This window comes from Cardiocondyla obscurior, linkage group LG23 (assembly GCF_019399895.1).
Source record: "Cardiocondyla obscurior isolate alpha-2009 linkage group LG23, Cobs3.1, whole genome shotgun sequence".
Lineage (NCBI taxonomy): Eukaryota > Metazoa > Arthropoda > Insecta > Hymenoptera > Formicidae > Cardiocondyla > Cardiocondyla obscurior.
Genome location: NC_091886.1, coordinates 1,655,216 through 1,678,631, shown reverse-complemented (window position 1 = coordinate 1,678,631; position 23,416 = coordinate 1,655,216). Strand labels below are relative to the sequence as shown.

The window sequence follows — 23,416 nt, the reverse complement described above, 5'->3', positions numbered from 1 at the left end:
CACTAAACTGTCATTTAGTTCGCTCGCCGAGATAACAAAATACTTGCGGGCGAGCTGGTAGAACGCGTTTTAGAAGCCCTGCCGGAATTCATCAGGGCACGCGCGGCACTCACGGCAATTCTTTGCCACTTTACCGCGACCCATTAACGATGCCCCCAGTCATTCTTCTGTGAAAATGCCGGATTTACGTAATCCTCCGCGGGAGAAGCGGCTAATGCGTCGATTCTACGTCGGCACCGTCGTGACTTTTCCTTCTTAATTATCTTTGTCTCTGATATATTTTCCGGAGCGGACGATTTTACATTTTTCTTTGACGAGAGATTTTTAACGAAGTAAAATTAAATCCTTTATCAAAAAATTATTATTATTTTTGTTTTTAATAAAATGGAGTCGCGAAGTTATGATTACGTGCGTGGAAATAAAACTGGCGTATCTTTGTGACAGCAGTCCGGATAAATTTTTTTTGCGAATTTTCCAAAAGCTGGATCAATCGGGGAGTCGCTCTCGGGATATTTCGCGCGTCGCCTCGTCGAGATAAATTAGTGATTCATAATTTTGAATGCTGATAAATTGACAATAAACATTGCGGTTAAAGAGGATTTAAGCAAACCTACTGACCCCGATATTGGCAGAGGCGTCTATTGTATGAAACTCACGAAGATAGAGATAACGTAATGAAACTAACCAGCTTGGTTTGGTCAATTAACTGACCCAAGCACAATATAACATTTGACGTGCAGTACACGTGGCTGTTTACGTCGCTTGTGCGTGCACGCCTGTACGTGGAATTAAACAATTTCGTTCTTGAAACGTATTACAAATCGAGGACGGGGGAGTAATTAACGATACTTGGCAAAATTTAATTTTCAAGCATAAATATTACGAATGCGGAGAGGTACGCCAGTAATTTATTATGCTCACTTTCTTCGTGGCGCGCTCAAGTAGAAAAAGCACATCGTATTCCTGTCTGAAATCCAATTTGCGAGTCCTTTGGCACTTTCCTACTGCATTATGCCGCAATTTTACCAGCGCGCGTCTGACTATAGAGCTACAAATTTCACTGAACGAGGGTTGAGGGGGGGTTGAAGACCCGTCACCCGCGGCTTCTCACTCGCAAGACTCACTCGTCCGATTGGGGTCGTCGAACGCGTCGATTTTCATTCAACGACGAGTTCGCATAAATCGAATAGCTTTTAGGAGCGAGATTCCCACCGTTCGCTCGAGGAGTCCAAGGTTGATTTTCCGGACCAGCCCTGCACACGGCTCGGGGGGGTGGAGAATCTGGTGGCGGGTGGTATAAATTTTCTGAGGTTGCGCATCGTGCTCGTCGGAGCCTGAAACTCGCAGTAGTGCCCAAGCACGAAGCAGAGCGCAAGTGGTGCCGAAGGAAACCGGTGGTCCTACGGCCGCCGCGCAGGATCACGTACGGTTCAGTCGCGGTCTCGTGTTCGACGCACGAGTGCACTTCATTCGGGGGTGGTAGTAGGATCGTGCGAGGGCGCCGGGGTGAGTTTGAAATTCGTTCGACGCGACGATCAAGTGACTTGACCGAGTAATTGCTGCGGCACCTGTTTGTACACGCCGCACCTAAAAATCCTAAAAGTACTGCGGCAACGCCAAAGGACGTCACTCGTTATTTTTAGTTAGGTAATTAGTTTTCCTTTTCCGCGTACTCGACGAGCTTAACGCGATACTTAATGCTAATAGGTGCGTAGAGTCGTTAGACAAGTATGCGGTATCGTTTACGTCATTAAATAATCATTATCTTCCTTACATCGTGCGACTATTAAACTCGCGACCTCCTAGATAACTTTTAATTCCAATTAATGTAAACAACTTTTTGGATCGATAAGTTTATAAATTTGTCACGCATTGCTGTCACGTTCCCTCGTGCACGGAGTGTAAAATTTTCAGAGAGAACTAGATTCCCGCGATACATATTCATATCTCATTGTTTATTCCCAATCCTTTCGCACGTACGTGCAGTTTCTCTCGTCTCGCTCGATCCATCTTTTTTTTTTTTTTTTTCCAAGAAACTTCTTAACGGAAACGTGCAATATTCGCAAAATAAAAATTTCTTTTCGCGCGTTTATTTTAATTCCGCGTATTCGAAATTTCAGTCTCACTCCTGGCAATAAAAATCTTGTTGTGCGGTGATAAAAATGTGGCAAAGAAGTATCGTAGAGTTACATTTTCTCGCTTAGGGTCCTTAATAATACTCTCGATATCGGGTTTGGCGTCTCGCCAACGGACTAACGATCTCCGTATTGAAAGGATCGTGCCTCTTTGAGACGCCCGAGTATCTTGTAAAAGTGGTACTTCTGTAGTAATCGCAATATACGGCCGTCGTTTTGTGTTCCGCAAGAATGTCACGGCTACACATCACGACCGCCGAAAATGAGAACAAATGTATTTCACGAGTATTAATTTACAAGGATTCAGGGGGAGGGTGGGAAAAAAATATGTCACGCTTTATTGCTTACAAATTCTCACCGCGATACCGTGTCTTCCGGAAAATTGCGAATTGTAGACAACGAGAGGACACTTATTCCTCTCGACAATACTAATATCGCACAATACCGTAGCACGACGGTTTGAAAATACGCGCATCCGACAAACACGAGGCGACTTGGACTGATTTAATGACAAACTCAACTTCAACGTACTTGAAATTTATTTCCCTTTGGAAACGAGATTGGCGTTACTCGAGAAGAAGATTAATAATATTCCGTTCGCGTGGAGAGATAAATAAAGGGCCACGCAATTTGAAATCTTTGGGACGGATCGCCGTGGCTTCGCCGAATATCGCGGACGAGAAAAATCTCGTGGCAAAAATTATTTTTCTCCCGTCGGATTTTCACGGCGAATATGATCGTCGAATGAATCCCGCCGCGCAAAGCCGATACGAGGAACGAGAATTTCAAAGAAGCCGCCGGGTCAGGTCGATATTCCCGTCGAGATAATTTTCACGGAGGGTTTTTCGCAATCTCGGTTTCATTCGTAAGTTCGAGAGCTCACGTCGAAGTGACCCTCCCCGAACGTGATCGTCAAACTCGAGCGGAGCGAACTTTCGTCGGCCGCGGATCTTGGAATAATCGCGGGAGGAAATAGATAAACGGTCCCTTCGGGAGTCGGCGTAACGTCGGCATTAATATTCTTTGAGTCTTTATACCCTATACTCTTCCAGCTGTCCGCCCACAAGGCGAATTAATGTTTTCGCAGATAGAGGCCATTGATTTTACGTCAAATACGGTTGCCGGGTTCGACTATCGGCGCGGCGCGACCTACGTCGACATTTGATTCGAATTGTCCGTTTGCACATGTTACCACGTTAAATCGCCGGCTGTCGCGGCCAAATCAGGACGACGCGGTGAAAGCCGTCCTGATTCCGATGGAGTTTACGTTCGCGGGATTGGAGAGTGATATCGATTCCCTCCGTTCATTGTCGCTCGTCACGAAAAAACAACCGCGTTAATTGATATTTTTAGCGCGAGCTACGCGCGTTCTTCGTCCCCTTCAGCGGGAGAGAAGCGTAGTCGAACGTCATCCCCCGCTTCGTGATTCCGAAAAGTGAAACGGGAACAAATGATCGAATATTAATCGAGGACAATCGGATGACGGGCCGCGGGATTCACCGGGAGATTACAGCCACTCGATTCGCTTACGTTCAAACGCGCTTGTATCCATCGAATTAATGCGGCGGATTGTATCCGCGATGGTCAAACGTTGCACATTTCGCGCAACAACGTCGCTCGTCATGTGCTTCTCGCGATTGGAGGGTGGAAACCGTCGGAGCATTCCAATTAAACGATAATCAATAAACGCATCGTACGTACAAATCTCCAGCTCCGTCAACTGTAAATGAACCTCGATATCCGATTAATTAAACGGATTTATTCTTTGAAATTCTACCCTCGCGGTTACCGTCGTCGGGAGATGAAATTAGGTCACGCTTGTTTGTTTCGGGGAAGGCACAGGAAGACCTAATTAAATAAATTCTGGGAAACGGAGTTTTCTTACCAAAGTCCCTCTTAGCGAAGGTATTCTATTTAATGTTCCTGTTTAGATGCTTTTGATATTCAATTGCGAGTAATCGCGCAATTTCCCCGCGAACTGTTTTACACGTTTTCCGTACATTTCTACGACCGCGCCAACGGTTTCCGCGAGCTGGAAAACGAAACCTTTGCTCTCGAATGGCCTTTTTCGTATAATCGAAAGTAATCGGATCAGCGGAAATTTTCAAACCGTGAACTACGAAACATTACCTCGAAGGAGGAACAACTTTAATTGAATGTCCTGCTTTTTCTGAATAATATATTTTATACTTTCGCGCTAATACTGGCTCGTCCGAGGGGCTCAATTTACGGCCTTCCGCTCGAGCGATTCAGAAATAAATATCATCGGGAGAAATAAAATTTTTCCCGGCCGCGGGGGATAAAAGTCGACGCAATTATAGTGGAATTATCAAATATTGCTCGATCGCTTCTTCTCGCACAGACGTTGACGTGCGAGCATAAAAGCGGGTACGTCCAACCGCCGGTCGCGTGGCCGACAAACTCAGCCCAAGTTTTCTCATTTCGAGTTTGTTAGCACGCGAAATCGCCCCGCTCCGTTTCATGTCACCGATTTACATGTGGTATGAATTATGCAGCGTTAGCTCGTGTTGCAACCTATCAAATTAACGTGATTCTGCTCCAATTTGGACCGATAATTGCGGCGGATGATACAGGCGGCCGCGATCGCGACGGAGATATTAACGAGGAAGGATTGTGTGCCAAAATTCGGGCTGGTAACGAGAACGCTAGATGGTAGGGCGTGCAAAACTCGAGCACACGTGTGTACGTGCGATACGTCCGCGGGGACATTTAATACGCGTCACGCACGAAATCCGGCGATTTGCGAAAGAAACTCGTCGGGTACGCTCACGCTTGCCAGTTAGGCTTATCTAACCGGTGGGCGAAACCCCTCGCGATCTCCGAAATTTGATAAAACCCTGCCGTTCGCACGCACGTAATCACGCAACCCTATCGTTACTCCCCCGAAACGAGTCGACCGCCCGCGGTGGAGATACTCCAGATAGATCACATAGCATCTTCACGGAACGGCCGGGATCTATAGGCGATACTGCGAATTACCACACAGATCCGCCCACCTAGATAAAACGTTTTCGTTCGAGCACGATAAAGGATCGAAACAGAACCGTACGTTATATAAACGTTAACATTTACCGTCGTAGTATTTTTGAAAAAAAATTATTTACTGAGATTTTTACTAATTGCGACTTTAAATGCGCTTAAAAAAAAAAGAAAAAACAGTTTAAAAGACGTAAGAGTGCCGAAAAATAATTGGTATTGAAACATTGAAGATAAAACGACGATATATTTTATTAATAAAATTAACAGGATGCCGCTTCGTTTTTGAGAATCTTGTCAATTCCGTCTGACTGAGTCGCGATCATTTCTACTTGCTGCGTTGAAAGTAGTCTAACGGCGGTAATTAGCCTGAAATATAGCTCATAACTTTTCTGACACCTACGGAAGTTTCCAGGCCGCAATTAAGAAAGATGGCTGAAGAACAGCCGAAGTACAAATTGATCTACTTTAATGCACGAGGTCGTGCCGAGCATATTCGCTACATATTCGCTTACGCGGGCATCGATTACGTCGACGAGAGGATCTCTAACGATCGATGGTCCGAGCTCAAAAAGTGTGAGTATCAGATATCAAACTGAAATATCTTACTCGAACGATATGTAAATTGTTCCACGGCGAATCCTCAATAAAAACTTTACGGGGCGAGATATAATTATATTATAAATAAATTCCCTTTAAGAGCGCAAGTATTCTAATAAGAGGATAACGAAGAAAAGGATAATAAGAGATTCAGCTTTACATTTTATTTTCACCGAGAGCCGCAAAGTAATTGCAGCGACCTAAAATTAATCGGAAAATACGGGGTAATGTTCTTATCGGCGGCTTAAGCAAAGACAAATTGCTTCGAACTATTCGCTTGCCGTTATAAGCCGGCGTTTAAGCGTGACCCATCGATTGCTTTCCCTTGTTCTCAGCGATGCCTTACGGGATGCTGCCAGTTCTCGAGATAGACGGTAAACCGATAGCGCAAAGCAATGCCGTGGCGCGTTACCTGGCCCGCGAGCATAATCTCACGGGCAAGGACGAGTGGGAATCGATGCTGTGCGACGTGCTAGTCGATACCTTGGGCGACCTGAAGCAATGTAAGTGATACCGTCCGCAAACATTCGGCCCCGGGTAGCGAGCTTTCGAGCTGGTCCGCTCCACTTAATTTCGGTCGCGAGCCTCGCCCCTTTAAGTTGTGATTTCCGAAGAGCCGATAATCGCCAAGTTTCGAATCGTCGGACGTCATCGCGCAAGTTAATCAAGCCCCGTCAAAGGGACTCGGCGAGTTAGCGGAGAAGAGCGTCGGTCGATAGCCGCGGTCAATGATGCTCGAGCTTCCCGAGTACGGTGTGACGTTGAGGATCATCGCGCGCTGTCGAAAACGACGGTCCGTCGAAGATGCTCCCCGAGATAAAGGGGAAAAGTGCGCATCGCGCGGGCGCGACGCTCGATATAAATCTCGGGGAAAAACTCCGGGGCCGGGAGGGTGGCGAAGGGGGGAGGAGGAGGGGGGGGGTCTGCGATGGGCGCGAAAGTAGTTCCGCTTTTCGCTCCTTTGAAAGACACGCGCGATCTCGCGCGACCTATATTTTCAAGCTCCCCGAGGTCGTCACATAATCGAGCGAACAGCCATCGTCCCGGAAAAGCGTTTTCGCGAAATTTCACGTGGTGCGTTGCGCACAACTGGATCGCCGCCAGCGTATAATCCCTAAGTAATAAACGCGCCACTCCAATTAGACGCTTAATGAGGAATTCCCGGTTGCTATATCAGAGGTTTCTAATCTATCTGGTCTCGTTGGAGAAACGGCCTTTGCGAGTATTCGAATATTTATCGAGGCGGTTTAATATCCGCAATGTCACTTTGACGATACGTTTGCGCAAGGGGATACGGGAGGCTAAAACACGCTTGCAATTTGCTTTCCAGTCATCTTTCAATATCGCACGGAGGAGGATCATTTCAAGAAGGAGGAGAAGAAGGCGAAACTCCTGAAGGAGACAATACCGTTCTACTTGAATAAGTTTGAGCAAACTGTCGCCGAGAACGGCGGCTACGCGGTCGGTTCCACGGTAAAGAGAATTCACTAATGATCTTTATATAAGTCTGTTTAATTAAATATATTATATTAGACCGTGCTAGTAGGCGTAACGTGTAGGAAAAAAAAAATATATATATATATGCCGTCATCCAAGTCAAATACAACGTAGTTCATTTGAACGCGTGGAACTTATCGAGTGCCACGTATCCGAAACTTTTAATTAATTAACGGCTCGTCCAAGTTATCGCGGTGGATTAAAAATTCCCGTCCCGATAAAGCCGATTGTTGTTCCGCAGACCACGTGGGCGGACTTCGTGTTTACGGTGGCGTTGGAGAACTTCGAGAACATTTTCGGCGCGACTGCACTGGAGAACTATCCGGCGCTGCGCGGCTTAAAGAAACGGGTGCACGAAATCACGGCGATCGCCGACTGGCTGTCCCGGCGGCCTTACTCGGAGTTCTGAAATGGCACTTTAACGACGGAAACCGGAAGACGACGTCGATGGCGCATCGTAAATAAATACATATCTGACGCTTGCAACTTCGCTGTCCTGCATTCGACGACGATCGATATTAATTGTTGCCGTAACAGAAGCTCGACGCGCGGCATCGCGCCCATTCCTTCGCTGTTTCCCTTTTAGGGTGTAACTCGTGTTGAAAGTTTTCTAAATTTGAAATTGAGCACCTTGCGCTTAAAATTTAACTTTTCCAACATCGCCTCGAATGCCGCTTCAACTTTAAAATTATTCTCTCATCCTCCCGTACCGTTACGCGCGCATCGACTTGCGAAACGATAATGTTACATTTTACTCCTAACAATAAGTGATATTCCTCTCCGCCGGCGGTACGCACCCGCGGAAGAAGATTGATGTTATCCGAGGGTCCGATAATGAAATAAAAATGCACCGTTTCCGCTTCCCACTGTTGCGATAGAGAGAAATAAGAGCGCCCCGCTATTGTTTGCGTTCCAGGGAACTTAATTTTCGCCCGCACGCGTACGAGTTACACGGACTTACAACTTACATATCGCCGATCAATCCCGGATTGTTAGCGACACTTGTTTCCGCACCGCTAGCAAATTGTATACGAACGATGTGCGCATAAGATTAATGTCGAATGGGTGTCTAGGATACAAATGAAGCTTGGTCAATGTGTTCATTTACCGCGCGTTGTGTGCTGCGTGTGACGCGTGGATGGTGCATCACCATAATGTGATTTCCGTCGCGATTGCCGAAAAGAATGCCGACGTTAATAAGTGTGATAAACGGCGGGTATTCCGAATGGATAATTCGCGGATAATTTGCAACACGCATTTTTATTATTATTTTTTAAACGATTTAAGTTGAACGAGCCAGGGCGAACAAGTAAAGTCGCCTCGATGAAAAGGAATCGGGAAGATGCAACGAGATCGCCCGCGCTCGCTTATCCGTTTTATATCGCTGATTCCGATAACGTCACGGTCTCGATTATTTAGAATCTTGATACGTCTGCATTTATTTTCCACGAGATATGTCCGGTTGGGATCTGAGCGTGATTTAATACACAGGGTAATATTAAACATATTAAAAGGAAGAGAGTTTGTAGCAGAAATATAACATCGTTGCTATAGGTATGTTGTAAAAGTACATGAAACTCTACATTCCGGATGTTTTATGTGTACAACTTTGCAGCCAGCGAAGGGAAGTACCGCAAGATGCAAATGATAAGTTTATGACGAATACTCAAAGATAATTGAGCCGCATACTTGCCTAAGTGGATTAACTCCGCAAAACGGAAGGGTATTAAAAGAGATTCTAAACGTTGACGCAAAACGTCAATCAGGTGCTACGGCATCAATAAAAAAATAAAAGATAAAAAATATAAAAAAAAAAAAAATTGAAAAGAGGAATTAATCACTTTGGCCTGAGAACGACTCGATTAATGATATTTTTTTGCTTTTATCCATAAGATGAAACTACTTTATAAACGTACCTCATAAGATCTCGATGTATTTCATAAGATCATCAAGTTTGAGAGACGATGAACGTGAAGAAATGCGCTTGTAAATTACACCTTAACGAAACGGTGAAGCGAACTTAGTAGGCTTTTGCACGTCTCGAGTATCGAAGACAAGAAGCTTTCGTCGGCACTTAAAAACGTGCTCGCGTAGAGCACTCGTGCAAACAACACAAGTCAATTGTAATTATCGAAAAGTGGTCTTTGAGAGAGAGATTCGGGTGCGAATGTACGATAAATGCTGCGCGTTGCGAAGCATTGCGATGTTATACACGTAATGTTAAGTGTATTATTAAGTGTTGACATGTTAAAGATGTAATATAAATGTTGTTGTGTGCAGTCACACGATGGAATAGCATGACTGATAATAATAATGTGATGCAAACAAAGTCACAATTGATTTTAATGTCGCATAATTCACATCGATATCTTGTCCATAAAAATTTTCTTTTTCTTTTTTTCTTTTTTAATTTCTGCGCATCTGACTGTGTCGTAAAATGCGTTTGCATCAAAGTATTATTTGTTTCTCTGGCGATTAAATTATATTGCTTGAAAATTCGAATCGGTCGTTCATAATGAAATGCAGGAAATCCAGAACGAAAAAATGCATGAAAGGATTGGATGCTGGTGAAATGCACTCTGCTTGATTCGATTAAAATTTTAATATGACATTCGAAAAATTTTTCAGGGATATACGCTTTCGAACGTGATATTTTTATGTCGCTGCATTCTTAGGTACGTGTCTCTTTAATTTTTCTTTGATCTTTTATCCCCGATAATTATACATATTCGTTTGTTGAGTTATTACTCTCGCGGCACCGAGTAAACCGAACGAGAGATTATGCGAGCGGCTAAGCTGCGAGAATCAGCTTTCCTCGGCTCCGACGTTTTTTTGCTAATTTTATTTACTAACGAAAGTATATTTGACGAGATTACTCTCTTATTATTTAAAGGCACAAACAATCGAATAAACAACTTTTAATCCCCAATTACAATTAAACGAAGACGGTAAATTAAAAGTAAACGAAATGATATGGTAATAAAATCTGTCAATCCCGAGGTTTTTCGGTCGCGGAGACTACGACAACGTTCGAGAAGTAACAGCAGTTTAGAACGAGTAAGATAGAAAGATTGACCGTGGTCAAGTCGCCGCTTCCGCGCTATCTTTGATCGACAGCGGGAAGCTCGTTCAACATTTACCTCATGATAAAAGAAATGGTAAAGCAGATGTTTTATCATCGGGTAATTGAAATGATAAAGATAGGCTACGTATAATTATAATTCCCCTCCGTTTACTTCGAAGCCGTGATATAAAAAATAATCGCAAGCGAAATCGAGTCGCGAGAACCGAAAAGCGAGAAGTTCGTTATCGGCCAGATAAATATCGCCATTTCGACGATTGAGGTTAGATCAGGTGGATCTGGCTCGCCCGTCGCATCGCTCGATCGTGTTTCGCGACTTTACGCCGAAGTTACCGAGAAATTTTAACGTCGAGGTGGTTTTTATAATCGACGGCCTCGATCGCAAATGACAGATCGTTTAAGTAAATTGTTACTATAAAGGAAACATGGCCGCAACATCGAAAACGGTACTGCCCGAGGAAAGCGAGCTAACTGTTCAAGAAGTAAACGTTAGCTGGCCGGTGCTGCAAGCTGCGTCCGTTTACATCGGCAAGGCCTGTGAATGGTATAACAATGTAAGTACCGAGCTTACGCGTTAACTCGACAATCCTTCTGCAATTGCGGTATTCGTCGCGTACCGAACCGCTTCTCTGAAGAGTTACATAATACTCGCAAGTTTATTTAATAATGTTTGACATATGCACGCTTTATGCGAATAATTAGTGTTGCAAATAATGCAATGATAAATTTAATTAAGAGATAATATTAATGAAAATTTTTGACTGGGACAGCTAAAGGAAATTAGAATTAAATGTCTTCAAACTGCAAAAGATTTATCTTTTTTTTTTTAGGAATTTATGTTGTGTAGAGACGAAATACGTGATCCACGTCGTTGTCTCAATGAAGGCAAAGCCGTAACGTCTTGCACAATGGATGTTTTGAAAAAAATGAAGAAGCATTGCTACGATGATTTTAATGCTTATATGATTTGTCTCGAGAGATCGTCGGGATCGTTAGAATTTACTCCGTATGTTATCTCACGTTGCGTTAATTTTCCGTCGGATACTTCGTATTAATTATGACGATAATAATATAATTTAATTTGAATATATGACTTAACAGATGTCGAAAGACACAAGCTGCCTTGGACGACTGTGTTCTTAAGAATTTAAATATAGAACGTCCATCCTTTGGATACTTTTGTCAAGCTAAAGTGCATAACACATCGAGACCCCGGCCAGAACCAGCAGAACCTCCGACGTTTCCAGATGCGACTCCTGGGCTACCAGCTGACGTACCACGTGAGAAATCGAAATACAGCAATCGCTTATGGTATAAATCCTAAATCTCTCAATGTATCTCACTTTAGTACTTTGATGAAGTTGCAATGATTGTTTTCAATCCTTGAGATACATCAGGTGATTAGACAAGTATAGGATAACGAACGTGTGTAATTTTCAGTGAATCACTGAGCATATTTAGGACTTAGAAATGTTCCTTTCAGATGAAATCTTAGAATTGTACATGTTCTGTGAATATAAATATTAATAACAAAATAAGTGATTGCTTGTTGTTATGCCTTGTACAAATATAAATATGAAATATAAAATATATTCCTTTGTTTATCCACCTAAATTACACATATTTAATGCCAAAATCCATATCTATGTATTAAATAATTAAAATAAATTTAGGTTAAAAAATTTATATTTTATATAAATCTTAGGACAAAGAGATTTAGGAGCTTGTGGGTAAAATAAATAATGCAGATGCAGAGTTTGATCGACTTTTTTTCGATAAAATTATATACTTCATCTGTCATACGTCATATGACTTTATAACAAAATTTTCAAAAGCAGTACGAGTAAAAATATATTTAACATATTTTTGCTTTGGAAGATACATGATAGATAATTAATGAAGGGTATTGCTTTATCAATATTACTACGGCATTTTATGTACATGAGATACGTTCAACTTCAGCAGTATTAAAAAATGTACCAAATAATCAAATGTAATTCTTAGAAACGCATATGTAATATACAGGGTATCTCCGCTGGTGGTATAAATCAAAATGTGACTTTACATGAAAAAGTACCATCAGTTCAGAAACACCCCGTACGTGTCGCGTAAATGACGTACATATGTTCGTCACGTAAGTAACGTTCATACGAATGTGTGAAATAGATCCGATATCTTTCTGCAAAAGAAAGTCATATTCAAAACCGATTACGTAAAGAATGTAATATCGGCTTCTACTTAATCCTATAAACATAGCCGTACACTTTAGACATAAATACAAGTTTCACAGTTTCAGTTCGTCGCCATCATTATATTCACCTAATGTCTGTGGAATACCAAAGAAATGCGCACAATATTTTCATAAAATCTATAAATCTTTGTAGAGCCTAATCATGTGTTAGCTCCATGTTATATCGTAACCACTCCAATTTGCACTCGGTGCTAAATGCACACGTCTCCCATTATAAAAAAAAGTTACAACGCCGCGATATCCTGAACGTGGCACACCACTCTGTAATAATTATAAGACTTTAACATAGCATAGTTTCAGATTAATTATAAAAATATTAAATGAAAAAAATTACATTACCCTGAAATCGTCCATTAAACCAAGCAATTTGGTGGTATTTTTAAACGATTGACGAGTATAGTATGGTATTCGTACTGGACCAGGGGCAACTATATTTCCACTTTTCAATTCCGAATAGCTAACCACTGTCGACTGATACACTTGGTTGACGAAAGCTATATCGTAATTATTCTAGAAATTAACATAACAGTTACACATATTGCATTAAATACATACATATATAATTGCCAATGATAAAATTTTTTGACATTTGATCTCTTACTTTTAATAAATAGGATAGATTCATCTTGGTAAAAGGCACAAATTGTTCATTCAGCTTGATGTACTTTAGATGTTTCTCAAAAAATAAACCACTAAAAATAACAAAAAGTTTAGTGCAATTAAATTTGCTCAAACTATTTTGTCTTAAATTATATTATAGACTGTCTATAATATCTTTATCGTAATTTCAAATATGTAAATAAAAAAAAAAGTACTTGCTAACTCCGAGTTTGCCGAATGTTCTAGTTCGTGATATTTCCGGGCGAATGCAAGCTCTATTTTTACGCTGTTCTGGTTGTCTTATCCAATCGTCCCAATATCTAAAGGAGCAAATGTGTTATTAAAAACTCGAACGTTATAAATTTACAATAAATATAATTACAATAAGATATCAAATTATCCTTACGATTTGGGCCATTTTGGTGCAAGCTCCAACCATAAGTCACGCGTGAGCATCCAACCTAAACCAGGAAAGAAATCTGTCCTGTAAAGTAAATGTGGCGCGTGTTCGTCCACCAAGCCAGCTTTACCATTATCATTCCATGCTGATACACACCATAGAGAGCTATCATTCACTAAAAGGGGATAAGTCCCCAAGAAATATTCGTAGAAATCTGGAGCGACGTCCAAATCATCTATGTAAAAATTATAAAAAATTTTAATCAACTTTTTAATTTTGTAAAAATGTATACATTTGTCATGTAATACTTCTGTTTACAAAAATTTGATCGCAGTACTCGTACCTTCAACTATAATTGCAGTACTATACCCAAGCTTTAAAAAAACTTGATTTAACGCCCATTTATAATGACGCGCGATTTTGAAATATCCTCTGAATTTCTTCTCTTTAGGTGGTATTTCAATATCAGATTGATCAGGTTGCTGAAAAGTAATTATAAAAATTATAATTTTAATATGGAAATTTTTACGTAGTTTTATTGGAAAAAATTAAAAAAGGATCAAACTCTTTTTTAATAATATAAATGCATTTAAATTACCTTTATATGCAACAGCTGGTTTCCGTATCTAGTTATGACATCCGCAGTTTGTCGATGATCACAGTCTTGCGATACAATTATTGGAAACTGTTCTTTGCTAGGTCTTAACTTAATTAATTGGTTTAAACATCGCTCTACTGTAATACGATTACAAGAAACGACCAAGATAGCTATTATTGGAGATCCATCGGGAAGCTTCTGCCTCAAAGGAGTACTTTGTGCTGTTTCAGTCTACCAAAATTAAAAATATAAAAAATTGAGATCGCGAGATATTACTAAGATCGTAAACGTAAATAAAAAGTACTAAGTAAAAATGCTATGTGAATTAATATTACAGATAATGCAATATCTTGTGTCGACATCGGTTCATTGGGAGATATCTTCCATTTATTTTTGTTTTCGATTTTTTGCAGTAATATACTCTTATCTTTATTGGCTTCATATTTTTTATATTTATCTTTTTCTGTGCCATCTACCGGTACTTGAGCAGCATTTAATCTATCGTATTCTTCTAAAATAATAAATTATAGGCTGTTAAATTTATCTATTATCTCAAATATGTGAAATAATGTGAATTTATTTTTATCGAACATACTTTTAAGCCGTTTGCTTTCGTTAATTCCATCCAAAAGCTCCTGGTTTATAATTATTTGTTGTTTTACTTGCTTTTCCAACCTACTGATTTGATTAGATAGCTTCTCTTTGTCCTAAAAATAAGAATAAAATTATTAAATTCTTATATAATATATTATGTAATATAATATAATGATTTTCTTACCTTATCCTGGTCTTTACCAACTGATTGTTGATCCAAAAATAAAAAATAGGTAGCTACAGCCCATAAGATAAGGGACCCAAAGACAATAGTAACTGATCTATTCCGCATGACAAAACCAAATGTCACCTCAACTGTAACAATAAAATTATTGCTGCAAACAGGAAAAATATCAAACTATAGAGTGTAGAGTATAGAACAAATACTAACAGGATTTCCATATGTTGCAGTGCACGTCAACACATATTTATTACACATGGATTCCTAAATACGTCGTCTGTGTGTTGTTTTTTCTGTAAAATTATAACGGACAAAATTACAATATGCAAAGCGCGTTACTTAAACCAAAAGCAAGAGGCATTACTCACTAGCATTGCAGTCATATCCACAATCTGAGGATCTAAATTGCAAATTACATGGAAGTGCCATCCCATCCCATATTGCTCTCCAAGATCATGGCAATTATTTACATCGCAGGTGAGAGTTAACGATCGAATGACTTTGTTATCAGTAGTAACGTCGATAGTAATGGACAATGACGACAGCAGTAGACTGCGCTGAAAGCAAACTTTTATTTTTTTTTTTACTCTGTCTTTCTCTCTCTAATTTTTTTTCTTCTTTTTTTTTTTTTTAACAGATGTTTCGATCGACTTGGCCCTCGTAACAAGTCCGCCCACGAATCTCGCGATACAGAAAGTCGACGAGATTCTGCGGGCGTACGGCACCGACGTAGGTTTACTTACTATTATGAATATGGGAAACCGTGCGATGCCTTCTTCGCGCGGACCGAGCTCGAGATTCTTCTTGCTGTCCGTCAATCGTGTCACGTGGAGTCGTGACGGCTCGTCCGAAGGATGAGCCAAGGAAGAAGGAGCCGGAAGAGCTTGATAGTGCTGGACAGTGCTCACGCTGTCCGAGACCGAGACAGCTGTCAGCTTACGTCGTGGATGGTCTTTACCTTACGAGCCACAGGCCACGGTTGTTACACAATTCTACCGTCGTGGCGGCACTCGACGAACTCGCAACAACAATCTATTGAGGCAATAATCGCAATTGTATAACGAAGCGATCATACGAGATAATATACACATATTATTCCTTGTCGTTCCTTATCAACATTCGCTGTCCGCCGGTCATTTTGACTAATTTTGAACGTAATAATCCTATTTGACATATACTATAGTATGTATAATAGACTACTGATTTCTTTTCGTTTCACATATAATGATTTAGTGAACAATGAAGATTGAATGCTTACTTGTTTAACTAAAAGCTTCCATTATAGACAATTGCTTGGTTCTATTAAGTATCATTCATTTTTTCTGATTGTTGTATGACTGTGCAATATTAATACTTCGTCCTTTCAGGTGTTTCCTCAAGCATGGCGTTATCGTTTAATTTCCTCCTGCGTCAATCAAGATGATGACATAACGTGAAACCCACAAAAAAAAATAATTTACAGCTTTAGAATCAAGATTTGAATTTTAAAACGTTCACCTTGAGGGTTTCCTTCTGTTTCGTTGTTGGAGCGATTTTTATATCGCAGATCCTTTTCGTGGGATTAAGGAATGCCGAGGTAAGCCGGAAAATTAATTAAGTTATATAATAATTAATTTAATTAATTATACGTATGGTAAACAACTCTTCGCTTTCAATCTTACTTATCGACGAAATTCCCGAGCAGTTTCCGGAGTTAATTGTCGAGGTGGCGTTGCGCGGCTTGCTGAACACGTATTGTTTTTGTATATTATCGGTTATCGGCACTTTCAGCAGTCGTCGTCGGTTCGTCGCAGGTCGTGGTGCGTGTCAGTGCGTATTTCAGCGTGCCGTTTGTAAGGCCGAGCCCGCCGAGCCGGACCGTGATGTTCTGAATAAACTCCTGGAGCGAAGTAAAGTCACCCACCCGGGAGAAAGTCACCCGAGAGGGTTGAAGGGAAGGGCAGGCGCACCCCTCGCGAAAAAAAGAAAGAAGGGAGAGAGAGGACGTGACGAACCTCACGTCCGTTGCGTGATCAGCCCCGTGACATGAGAGTCGCATACGCTGTTAATAATACATCTGCCGGGACGGCGGCAACGAGGGATAAGTGAATAATGTATTGCACGACGCTCGGAAGATGGTGAGAATCTAACGACTTCAAATTCGTCCTTGCGAGTCCGTCTAGTGCTCTGCCTGGACGGTGGGGTTGATCTTACTTGCGCCTTAACTTTAATGTTACTTTCCTTTGTTGTTATTTTTAAATTTCGCTTTCGTATATTAATTTTAATATAACACTTTCCCGGTCTACCCTCGTGTGTCGCAACTGGGATCATCCTCTAAGTCTGAACGTCTAAACGAGGCATGACGTCGCTTATTTCTTTTTTGTGGGAAAGACCAGTGGCTTGAGAACTGATGACTTTTTTTTTTCTCTTTTTTTTTTGACAGTTTTTGCAGGAGAGACGCGGTGAGGGCTCTTAGCACCGGTGAGGTGTCCACCGCGCTGCGGCCTTTTTACTTTACCGTTCATCCTGACCTGTTTGGCCAGTATCCTACACAAAGGGTAAGAACAGTCCCAGATACCGAAACAATGAATTAATTGGTATCATTAAATAGCTTTGTAGAATCTCCATTCTTTTATGAACTTAATCACATTCATATTTCTTCCGCACAGTCCGTTTTCTTTCTTTATTTTTTAATTGTTTTATTAGGTTATTCAAACATACATTTATTACATCTATTCAAAGTATAAAATGTTTGAGGTATTCAAGTTGTTATGCATCTCCTTTGAACATTTAGAAAGCTTGTAAACGCATCGAGTACTTTAGAGAGAGGAAAAGAGTTAAAACAACGTCTGCAACAAGTGCAATTGAAAGGAAAAGAAAGAAGTGACTTAAATGTTTTTTTTTTTTTTACTTTCGTTTCTCTTATGACATTGATTAAGTCAACTGATTATTTCTGATCAAGGATACGTGATGTATAAAATACACACGTGTCATTGTTAACGCGCTACACAAAGCAATCGGTAGCGCAGTCATTGTGGCGTGATAGTTAGCACGAGCGAATACGGTGAACGGCATTATTTTTAGATATCGCATGAAAACGCGTGCGTCGTCCGTCACGGATTAGTACAAACGATCTTTGGACACGCGCAAGGTTGCTCGAATAAATTTTCTACCATCACACAGTCAGATGTTTACGTTGTTTATCAATGAGATAATTGTTCAAGACAGGGCCGCAGTCGACAGTCGCGGAAACGCTCGACATTTTGGATTTATTAGGTTGAGAAAAAAGAAAAAAAAAAACAAAGCACAATCGAAGAGCCGCAGTTGGAAGTAGCGGAGTGGAACGTTTTTCTTCTTGAAGAACCTGTTTTTCTCATTCTTGATGCAGTTATCGCCGCGGTGTTTGCTTGTTAAAGAGCAGATTGGATTGAATATGAAATTATGCAAAGTATACGGTTTGAATAAAAGAACTCGGAGAAAATATTTGCAATACATATTAGTATATATTAAAATTGCAGAGTGTATTTATAACAATTTTAATCTTTTTGTATAAATTAAATTGAAATAATATTCTGTGCTTCGACAATTGTCGGTAATTGAACGAATAATTTTGATGAATGCAGTTCTATATATGTATTTAATTAATTCGTTGATTGCGACTTACAGCTCGCGTATAAATGTTTTTGAACGTGACGACTTAATTCAAATAATCCCTCGCGAGAATTGTTGATAAATTACAAGAGAGCGTTGTGCATTATTATTACTGTATGTATTAAATGTGAGAAGAAATTTTTTTAATCAAAATTTTATCTAACTAATCGCTCAAAAAAATGTTATCAGCTTACGAGAGAATTTGAATATTTATAATTAAAAATTTAATAAGTATAATCTTATCGTTATTTTTTGTTTGATTGTGATTTTGTTTGATGTAATCAACTACGCACGTTATCGTATTTAAATAATAGATAATATAATACTCAAATATTTATATTGCATTTTTTTCATGAACATATGACTCATGAGAGGCACCTCAGCCAATAGTTCGGTCAATAAGTGTTCTATACATTGTCTTACAGATATATTATATTACATTTATTAAATATTGTTTGTTTGGATTATTATTGATTGTAATTTTTTTCTTACAGACGGTAAATGAGAACTCTCTGAAGCAATTAAGTTCAATCTTAGAAACTCTGCAACAAAAGCAACCTATACGGCCAACTACCTTGCCATTTTACTTGCGCTCGAAAGATGAAAAAGATGTGAAAGCTGGTAAATTTACGCTCGTTAAAATACAGTTGAAAGAAAAGGATTTGAGACAAACGATACTTTCTATCTTAAAAACATGCGATCTACCCACGACCTTCGTCGACAAGATCGAGGAGCAGAAGCCTCCCGTTACGAAATATAAATCTAGGTTTTGGCGTGCATACTCTGGAGAAAAGGTGGACTTTTCGGAATTGGAAGACGATCCTATTTACGCGTCGATTATTATGAAACGCAAAATTAATACAGAACCGGACACGTTAAAGTAATTTTAATGTTATATGTTTAAAATATACCAAGGTATTACTATTATATTCATATGTATATTTCTAATTAGGGCATATTTAGACAAGCACGTCAATGAGGTACACGTTAAATTGGAAGCATGTAGACCAATGCGAGAAGAGGTAGAGAAATTAGAGAAAGTACTGTGCAGCGAGCTGGGTTTGAAGGACATTATATGGGACTGTGGCTGGAACATCGCTCATTATCGCGGCTGCTTGTTGGCTTTCCGAGCGTTAGCAGAACATCATCCGGAATCGATGGAAGTGTTGAGAAATCGCACTCTTGTTTTCGCAAACGACACCGGTATCAGTTTAGAGGGCAATGTTATGCTTAATTCTGGAGAAGTTAGACACAATTGGCTCGATGTAAGTTAAAAATAAATTATCTCTCGATCGATATCGATTCCTTCACGTATGTGTATTAAATTCTTCCGTTTTTCGCAGCTAATAAAGAATGTAAAAAAGCATGATGCCGTGCTGTTGAAATTGCCGGCGTTTGAAAAGGCAGTGTCCCAAGTGCTTCGCAACATTAAAGTTGGTCGACGGTGCGTAATACATCATATTATTTGAGTTATGGTAAGGCTCAGGGTGCTCTATATGTGCAGGAAATTCATGCCTAAGGTAATGGTTGGCCAGTATGAGCAACAGCTGCGACAACTCACAACTACACTCCTGGATTATTGTGGCAAAAGAAAATATCCGAATTCTTGGCCGGCCAGTCTATCAGCTTACGAAATCGTCATTGAAGCGTTAGTATAAATAAGTATTTATGAATAATAAAATTTTGCGCAAGTAACTCAACATTTTTGTGATGTTTTAGTGAAGCAGGTCCTTTAATGTTATCACCAACTGGACAATTTATCGTACCATCGTCGTGTCCAAGCTTTCTCTTGGTGAATTTTATTACAGAGAATTTAGAAGAAGCTATGAAAAGATTATATCACTATAATAAGTAAGATATCTCTAATATCTGATTAAGTCTAAATTAATATAAATGTTATTACTACTTTTGTATGTATTTGTAGCATAAAACACGTTGAGCGAGAACTTCATCGTAAGACCATCAAGGAATTAAATTTAGCTGCTCTTAACAAGGACGACAGCATTACGCCGGATCTAATGATACAGTGCTGCGAGCGGCTGCTTTTACACAAAGATGATTTAGCACCATCGCTTGAAGGCGTCATGCTTTGGGTTACTCATTATTATTCCGTTATGAACGACGGTGTTCTTTGTGTGCCATGGGATTGGAGGTTTTAACTTGCAATGAAAATGAAATATGTTAAGAGCTAAGGTTCAGTCACTAGCGTGGCAAGCGTAACGCCAATAAGTAATAATGACGATGCAAACGTGTTTTAAATGTTTCATGATTTGCAAGATGCAAATACAGCAGCAACTTTAATCAAGTAATTATTTGCATGAGATAAACTATTTTACGATCGATTACATCACAACAGGCATATTTTATTAATTTATTAAAATTATGGTGATTTTTAAAGGGGAAAGTTGTTGCAACATAGGATCTTTCTCATTTGTAATTTTTGGTGGCAGCAAATCGCTCAACTTGTTATATACAATTTTAACTTTGCCATGACTTTGTCTTGCTATGAGATCATATTTGATTTTTCAGCAAGTTTGTTAAAGACATTAAACTCGATCCTTTATCTTATTCGTTTTTATAGCTCCTGTCCCTGTGGCTGGAACAATGCGCGGCATATTTTATTGAAATAGTTACCATCGTTTAGATTTACATATCGTTCGAAAACGAATTTATATTGTTTCAAGTCTGTTTTGAGAGATTTCTCTGGAAACGAATGTTTCTGGATCGTGACTGGAACTGGGACTATTGCAGATTTTTAACAAGACAATGGTTACTAGTCTTGCATAAATCTTAGTCTAGTTTAAGAGATTCAACGTTATACGAGGTAGATGACTGTACACATATATGTATATATATTTTTTTAATTCGATTCTATACGACTCAATTTTAAATGTACGACGATTGTTTCTAATCGAGGATATAATTAAATCACATTTTGCAAATAATAATTGTCTGTGCATTTCTGAAAAATATCGTATATTTTGTCTATGATTATTACAGATTTTTATGGATTTTTAAGGTATCTTCGATGGGTTGTTCGACGAATTGATATTCGCGCGCATATCGAACGCACCCTTGGGAGTCTCGTACGAAGCCTCCATCTGGCGGTTGGAGGCTAAGGCCAAGGACTTTCGGACGAGATGTTCGTTCCGCCATCGGTGGCAGTTCCCGCGCAAATGAGCGCCAAAATATCCGACGTGCGTTGGTGCATGCGCGCGATTGTCATATAGTTGCGCGGGCTACAGCCGCCGGGCGTCGCGGCTTCATAAGCTTCATTCGGCTTTCAGCGCTCGTTGTTGTCGTGTCGGTGTGATCTCGTAGCATATATCTCTACCCAATACGCTCCCCGTCCCTCCCTCGTGCGAGGAAGAAAGTAAACGTATTCTTGACTTAGCAGCGAAGACATGTCTGGACGTGGCAAAGGCGGTAAGTGAAACAGAGGAAAAGGAGGACCTCCGCGTGTTGCTTCGGGTAACGGCGATGACACTTACACGTATCTCTTTTCTAGGTAAGACCAAGGGGAAGGCGAAGACCCGCAGTAGCAGGGCCGGGCTACAGTTCCCCGTGGGGAGGATCCACCGTCTCCTAAGAAAAGGCAACTATGCCGAGCGTGTCGGCGCCGGTGCGCCGGTTTATCTCGCCGCCGTGATGGAATATCTGGCGGCTGAAGTGCTGGAGTTGGCTGGAAACGCCGCCAGGGACAACAAAAAGACTAGGCAAGCCCTTCCTCATTCTCGCTTTCTCTTTCTCTCTCTCTCTATCTCACGAGCGCGCGCTCGCGCGCTTTCTCTCGCTTCATCTCTGTCTGTCTCTCTCTCTCTCTCTCTCTCTCTCTCTCTCTCTCTCTCTCTCTCTCTCTCTCTCTCTCTCTCTCTCTCTCTCTTTCTCGTTATCGCTATGACTTCCTGTTTCCATTTCGTGTCTACGTCTCACTCGCTCTTCTCTCAATATTATTTCGACTTTTATTTGCTCCTACTTCGTGTTAATTTACCTATCGTGTTTCTAATTACGAGAACTATTCATTTTTCACAGGATAATCCCTCGCCACTTGCAGCTGGCCATTCGTAATGACGAGGAATTAAACAAACTGTTGTCTGGAGTAACCATTGCTCAAGGTGGAGTTCTGCCTAACATCCAAGCGGTTTTGTTGCCTAAGAAGACCGGCACCACCGGCTCCGGAAAGGGCGACAAAGCGTCGCAGGAATATTAGATACTAATGCATGTTTATAATTTTGAGCGTAATACTAGAGAGACATGCCTTTGTTTCTTGAAACCAGAGTAAATGAAAATTAATGTCCCTCAAATCTGTCGGACAGAGTTGAATTTATATGGTTTTGAAGATAAAGCTACAAAAATGGGTAACCGATTTTACTGTTACATTGTCACATTTTGTGAATTTATGATAATTGTATTCGTTTCTTTTTATTTTTTTTTCTTTGGGTTTTTTCGTTTAATTATATAACAATTTTAATGCTAGAAGACGTCGATATTATGCTCGATAAAAAAAAAAAAAAAAAAGTAAGAAGTAATTACTTGCATTTTCTTTTATCTACCTTTGTCTAAGGTGTTACCATACTAATCTTAAACTTATATGTACCTTTTATCTTCAGACTATACTGTGCGTTGGTTTCTGTACAATATATTTATGATGCAGTTGTTTGAATGCTATTGTTATAATAATACATATTCTTTCTACGTACACGTACTTTTTAAATTTTAACTTTTAATTACTGACTTTAGCCCGTTTATATTATAATTTTCAGATTACAAAAATGCTTGAACTTTGTTAAATGTAAACGATATTTAATGCAAAAATAAATAGCATTGCGTCCCTACTTGAAATTCAATTTA

At 40.1% G+C, this 23,416-nt stretch overlaps 5 protein-coding genes across 8 annotated transcripts; 4 read left to right on the top strand and 1 right to left on the bottom strand.

Annotated features, from left to right (window-relative positions):
- Positions 1-1,087: 1,087 nt before the first annotated feature.
- LOC139111253 (glutathione S-transferase-like) lies at positions 1,088-9,729 on the top strand. Of its 2 annotated transcripts, none has more exons than XM_070671398.1 (5): positions 1,088-1,506; positions 5,548-5,708; positions 6,068-6,235; positions 7,063-7,205; positions 7,471-9,729. In XM_070671398.1, the coding sequence occupies exons 2-5, from the start codon at positions 5,564-5,566 to the stop codon at positions 7,636-7,638; spliced, it is 624 nt and encodes a 207-aa protein (XP_070527499.1). In that variant the 5' UTR covers positions 1,088-1,506; positions 5,548-5,563; the 3' UTR covers positions 7,639-9,729. The 2 variants fall into 2 exon arrangements, with proteins under 2 accessions (XP_070527499.1, XP_070527498.1); XM_070671397.1 differs by having other exon boundaries at positions 1,088-1,647; positions 5,541-5,708.
- A 681-nt stretch (positions 9,730-10,410) lies between these two features.
- On the top strand, positions 10,411-11,925 carry Nd-19 (NADH dehydrogenase [ubiquinone] 1 alpha subcomplex subunit 8). The gene is made up of 3 exons (XM_070671399.1): positions 10,411-10,865; positions 11,142-11,317; positions 11,413-11,925. The coding sequence occupies exons 1-3, from the start codon at positions 10,737-10,739 to the stop codon at positions 11,633-11,635; spliced, it is 528 nt and encodes a 175-aa protein (XP_070527500.1). The 5' UTR covers positions 10,411-10,736; the 3' UTR covers positions 11,636-11,925.
- A 137-nt stretch (positions 11,926-12,062) lies between these two features.
- Positions 12,063-16,335, bottom strand: Mgat1 (alpha-1,3-mannosyl-glycoprotein 2-beta-N-acetylglucosaminyltransferase). Of its 3 annotated transcripts, XM_070671386.1 has the most exons (14): positions 16,194-16,335; positions 15,679-15,967; positions 15,304-15,503; positions 15,146-15,228; positions 14,939-15,069; positions 14,756-14,867; positions 14,496-14,671; positions 14,161-14,391; positions 13,906-14,044; positions 13,569-13,797; positions 13,378-13,482; positions 13,164-13,254; positions 12,902-13,072; positions 12,063-12,823 (listed from the first exon to the last, which is right to left on the bottom strand). In XM_070671386.1, exons 5-14 carry the CDS (start codon positions 15,044-15,046, stop codon positions 12,710-12,712), a joined length of 1,476 nt encoding a protein of 491 aa, XP_070527487.1. In that variant the 5' UTR covers positions 15,047-15,069; positions 15,146-15,228; positions 15,304-15,503; positions 15,679-15,967; positions 16,194-16,335; the 3' UTR covers positions 12,063-12,709. The 3 variants fall into 3 exon arrangements, with proteins under 3 accessions (XP_070527487.1, XP_070527486.1, XP_070527488.1); XM_070671385.1 differs by lacking the exon at positions 16,194-16,335 and having other exon boundaries at positions 15,679-16,041; XM_070671387.1 differs by lacking the exon at positions 16,194-16,335 and having other exon boundaries at positions 15,304-15,492; positions 15,679-16,041.
- Positions 16,336-16,703: 368 nt separating this feature from the next.
- Positions 16,704-21,513, top strand: LOC139111245 (T-cell activation inhibitor, mitochondrial). The gene is made up of 8 exons (XM_070671389.1): positions 16,704-17,052; positions 17,358-17,472; positions 19,060-19,445; positions 19,518-19,830; positions 19,909-20,009; positions 20,052-20,213; positions 20,285-20,416; positions 20,490-21,513. Exons 1-8 carry the CDS (start codon positions 17,027-17,029, stop codon positions 20,722-20,724), a joined length of 1,470 nt encoding a protein of 489 aa, XP_070527490.1. The 5' UTR covers positions 16,704-17,026; the 3' UTR covers positions 20,725-21,513.
- A 152-nt stretch (positions 21,514-21,665) lies between these two features.
- LOC139111255 (histone H2A) lies at positions 21,666-23,400 on the top strand. The gene is made up of 3 exons (XM_070671401.1): positions 21,666-21,991; positions 22,074-22,281; positions 22,598-23,400. Exons 1-3 carry the CDS (start codon positions 21,970-21,972, stop codon positions 22,773-22,775), a joined length of 408 nt encoding a protein of 135 aa, XP_070527502.1. The 5' UTR covers positions 21,666-21,969; the 3' UTR covers positions 22,776-23,400.
- The last annotated feature ends 16 nt before the right edge of the window (positions 23,401-23,416 follow it).

Bases quoted from the DNA above. Each gene is read 5' to 3' on its own strand.
- LOC139111245 (XM_070671389.1), top strand. From the start codon at position 17,027: ATGTATTGCACGACGCTCGGAAGATG. The intron at 17,053-17,357 runs GTGAGAATCTAA...TTTTTTTGACAG, and splicing joins TGCACGACGCTCGGAAGATG to TTTTTGCAGGAGAGACGCGG. The intron at 20,214-20,284 runs GTTAGTATAAAT...GTGATGTTTTAG, and splicing joins TACGAAATCGTCATTGAAGC to TGAAGCAGGTCCTTTAATGT.
- Nd-19 (XM_070671399.1), top strand. From the start codon at position 10,737: ATGGCCGCAACATCGAAAACGGTACTGCCCGAGGAAAGCGAGCTAACT. The intron at 10,866-11,141 runs GTAAGTACCGAG...TTTTTTTTTTAG, and splicing joins CCTGTGAATGGTATAACAAT to GAATTTATGTTGTGTAGAGA. The intron at 11,318-11,412 runs GTATGTTATCTC...ATGACTTAACAG, and splicing joins GGATCGTTAGAATTTACTCC to ATGTCGAAAGACACAAGCTG.
- LOC139111255 (XM_070671401.1), top strand. From the start codon at position 21,970: ATGTCTGGACGTGGCAAAGGCG. The intron at 21,992-22,073 runs GTAAGTGAAACA...TCTCTTTTCTAG, and splicing joins GTCTGGACGTGGCAAAGGCG to GTAAGACCAAGGGGAAGGCG. The intron at 22,282-22,597 runs GCAAGCCCTTCC...CATTTTTCACAG, and splicing joins AGGGACAACAAAAAGACTAG to GATAATCCCTCGCCACTTGC.
- Mgat1 (XM_070671386.1), bottom strand. From the start codon at position 15,046: ATGCGGAATAGATCAGTTACTATTGTCTTTGGGTCCCTTATCTTATGG. The intron at 14,672-14,755 runs GTATGTTCGATA...TTATTATTTTAG, and splicing joins CGAAAGCAAACGGCTTAAAA to AAGAATACGATAGATTAAAT. The intron at 14,392-14,495 runs GTAATATTAATT...TAATTTTGGTAG, and splicing joins CACAAGATATTGCATTATCT to ACTGAAACAGCACAAAGTAC.
- LOC139111253 (XM_070671398.1), top strand. From the start codon at position 5,564: ATGGCTGAAGAACAGCCGAAGTACAAATTGATCTACTTTAATGCACGA. The intron at 5,709-6,067 runs GTGAGTATCAGA...CCTTGTTCTCAG, and splicing joins ATGGTCCGAGCTCAAAAAGT to CGATGCCTTACGGGATGCTG. The intron at 6,236-7,062 runs GTAAGTGATACC...TTTGCTTTCCAG, and splicing joins CTTGGGCGACCTGAAGCAAT to TCATCTTTCAATATCGCACG.